The 2,629-nt window shown below is 44.9% G+C and overlaps 1 protein-coding gene across 1 annotated transcript in view; it reads left to right on the top strand.

The window, feature by feature from the left end:
- The window catches only part of LOC108756170 (monocarboxylate transporter 4-like), a 35,217-nt gene extending 34,549 nt beyond the window's left edge, over nt 1–668 (top strand). The window contains exon 10 of the mRNA XM_018499776.1: nt 175–668. Coding sequence (XP_018355278.1) covers nt 175–626 — 452 coding nt within the window. The 3' untranslated portion in view covers nt 627–668. The remainder of the gene's footprint in view (nt 1–174) is intronic.
- The last annotated feature ends 1,961 nt before the right edge of the window (nt 669–2,629 follow it).

The following is a 2,629-nucleotide window of genomic DNA, read 5'->3' as shown; positions in this document are numbered from 1 at the left end:
TTTATTTAGATCCAGTGGGGGGAATGAAGAGCAAGCATCTGATCTCGTATTAAAACATTTTACACAATTGCAAGGCCGCTTTCTCCGCTGACACGCATAGCGATTGCTTCCTTGACAAACGCGCGACAGATTACAACGGCGCCTTTTAACCGCCCTTCGTTGTCCCGTTCCCAGGTTACATGAACGCGAGCAGCCCGCGAGTGGGTTACTACGCGTGCACGCTGAGTTCCTTGTGCGGCGCGGCGCTCCTCTTCCTGGTCGGCTGGGGACGGCAGCCAGCGTCGCCGGTTCTACCGGGGCCGCGTCTTTCCAGCCTTGGCATCGTGCCGCCGCCACCGCCGTGCGCGTGCCCACCACCGCCGCGGCCCCGGCTGCCCAAGTCGCAGTCCCTGCACGTGCCGCTGGACGTCGAGGACGGTATGCGCGAACGCGAGTTCGTCGAGCGGGTGCACCACGACCACCACCACCACCCGATCGTCGACCACTACTGCCATCCGCAGTTCCATACGCCGCTGAGACCCAGCAAAAGCGTGCCAGAGGGCCTCGGCCATCAGGACCCGTACCGGACCCGGCCGCGACGTCACCGTGACATCACCGTCATAGAACAGATTACCACCAGCGTGTAAGACGAAGGGGTACACCCCGGCCCCGTCGGCGCGTCATTAGACTATTGGGAAACCGGAGCGTTCCGTCGGCGGCGTTTGTTTGATCCTGTAGAACTTTAAACGGCGGCGTTTGTCAAATCGTTGCGGTAACGGCAACGGCGAAGGAGACGCCGCGCTATCGCGTTTCATCGAGACGCGATCAGCGGGAACAGTTATAATATATTGATTTCAGACTTGTGTGTACAAAGAGTCTTCGGGAAAGTCTCCCATAGAAGCTTTTCTATCTTCTTGCCTTTGTCTGACGCTTCGGTAAGTCGCGTCCGGAAAGAGTGAAGTATCGCGTTTCTTTTTATTAATTGATTTAAGCCGCTATTACGTTTTGTTATTACACCTTCTTCTTTTTATTTTCCGCGTCTCTGTCGCGTGTAAGTATAATTTGCCGGGAAATTTAGGGTGGCTCTCGAGGAAGGCTTTGGGGACTATTAGCGTAAAAGCCGGCGCGCGCTTGCAAGCGGAAAGTAAAAAATAGTAGCCATGAAAAAGGGAATAATTTCGCGCGTCGTATGCGCGCCTAGAACGACTATTCATGCGATCGTTAATCAAGAAGGAAGAACGACAGTTAAAGTTCTTTAGAAATATCCCTACTACGTTCGTTTCCTACTAGCTGCTAAGCGATCTCGACTATTAAATTGAAGTATTAGCGTAAAAAAAAATCTGTATCTCGAATAGATGAAATTAAATGTATTACGCGCGTAATTAGGAAAGTGTTTGTTCGTGTTGACGCGCTCGTTTGAAGAGTGTATTTACTGCCGGGGAAACGACTGTCCGCTGGCTAAACACACATTTAACGGCAAAGTATAGGAACGAGGAAGTGAAGCGTAATCAAAATTTCGTATTTTAACAGAATTTTGATGAATATTCCTATTCGTTTTAAAAAACTAGAGAAATACGGATAACGATTGCAGAATACAGCGACAGAAGAACGATCGAATAGTTTTGTTCCATGTATAAATATACCCTTTCATTCGACTTTTCTCGTCCGAGTCCCTAGTTATTTACATCCCGTAGCGGAGAACGGCAGACAATTCTGAATGCATTATCCTAACTCAAATAGAGATCATCTCCTTGGCCTTCGAACATCCTCGTTATTTACATTTCGAACGAAGCGAATTGACGGGTCGAGTTTGATTTGAATTCACGAGAGTTCGGATCTGTTTCCACTTTGACGTTGAATGTACGATTAGTCGACTAATCGCGCAAATATTTCAAACTGATCTCTCCTGTCGTGTAAAGTTTCGAAATAACTGCTATCTCTGCTATGTATATATACATGGAAAGAATGGTTTTGCTGAAATATCTGAAATTTAGTTAGAGCTGAAAAAAAATATTGTAATGAAAATAATTTTATTGGACTAATCAAAGTAATTGTGCGGAAAACTTAAGTTGGTTGCTAGAATGTCGAAACTTTTTGCTCATCATGAGTTTCCTACGTAATTATTTTTATAGTCCAATAAAATATCGTCTTCAAATATGTATCTGCTTACATTTTTAAGATACTTCAGCAAAATCGTTCTTTCCGTGTATGTATGTTCTTTACGCACACACGTGTGAATCGTAATTAAAAGCAGATGCGTCGTTTCTCGATAGATGGAAATATATGTATGTATAGTGCTCGGAGCTGGTCTCCGGAAACGCCCCGCGCCGCAGATATCCGTTAAATATTAATAGATATAAATCCATCGCGCGGACGTTTCGAGCGAAAACGGTTGGACCGTTTGCAGAAAGAAACTCTGCAAACATAGTGGATAAAGAAATTAGGGCAAATCGACGGGATTTACGGAATTGCATATTTCTTTTTCGTTCAATTAAACATTTGGGACTTCGCGACTATAAAATTCTTTTATATATACATATAGATTTCTGTTTAGGAATCTGCATGTTAATATCCTTATTTAATTATGTTTTATTCTTATGTATCCGCGATTCATATTCGCCGTAAAAACATTTACGGCGTAAATGTATTC

This window comes from Trachymyrmex septentrionalis, unplaced genomic scaffold (genome assembly GCF_001594115.1).
Source record: "Trachymyrmex septentrionalis isolate Tsep2-gDNA-1 unplaced genomic scaffold, Tsep1.0 scaffold97, whole genome shotgun sequence".
NCBI lineage: Eukaryota > Metazoa > Arthropoda > Insecta > Hymenoptera > Formicidae > Trachymyrmex > Trachymyrmex septentrionalis.
The sequence above is the reverse complement of the archived record's forward strand: the minus strand, read 5'-3'. Positions and strand labels throughout refer to the sequence as shown.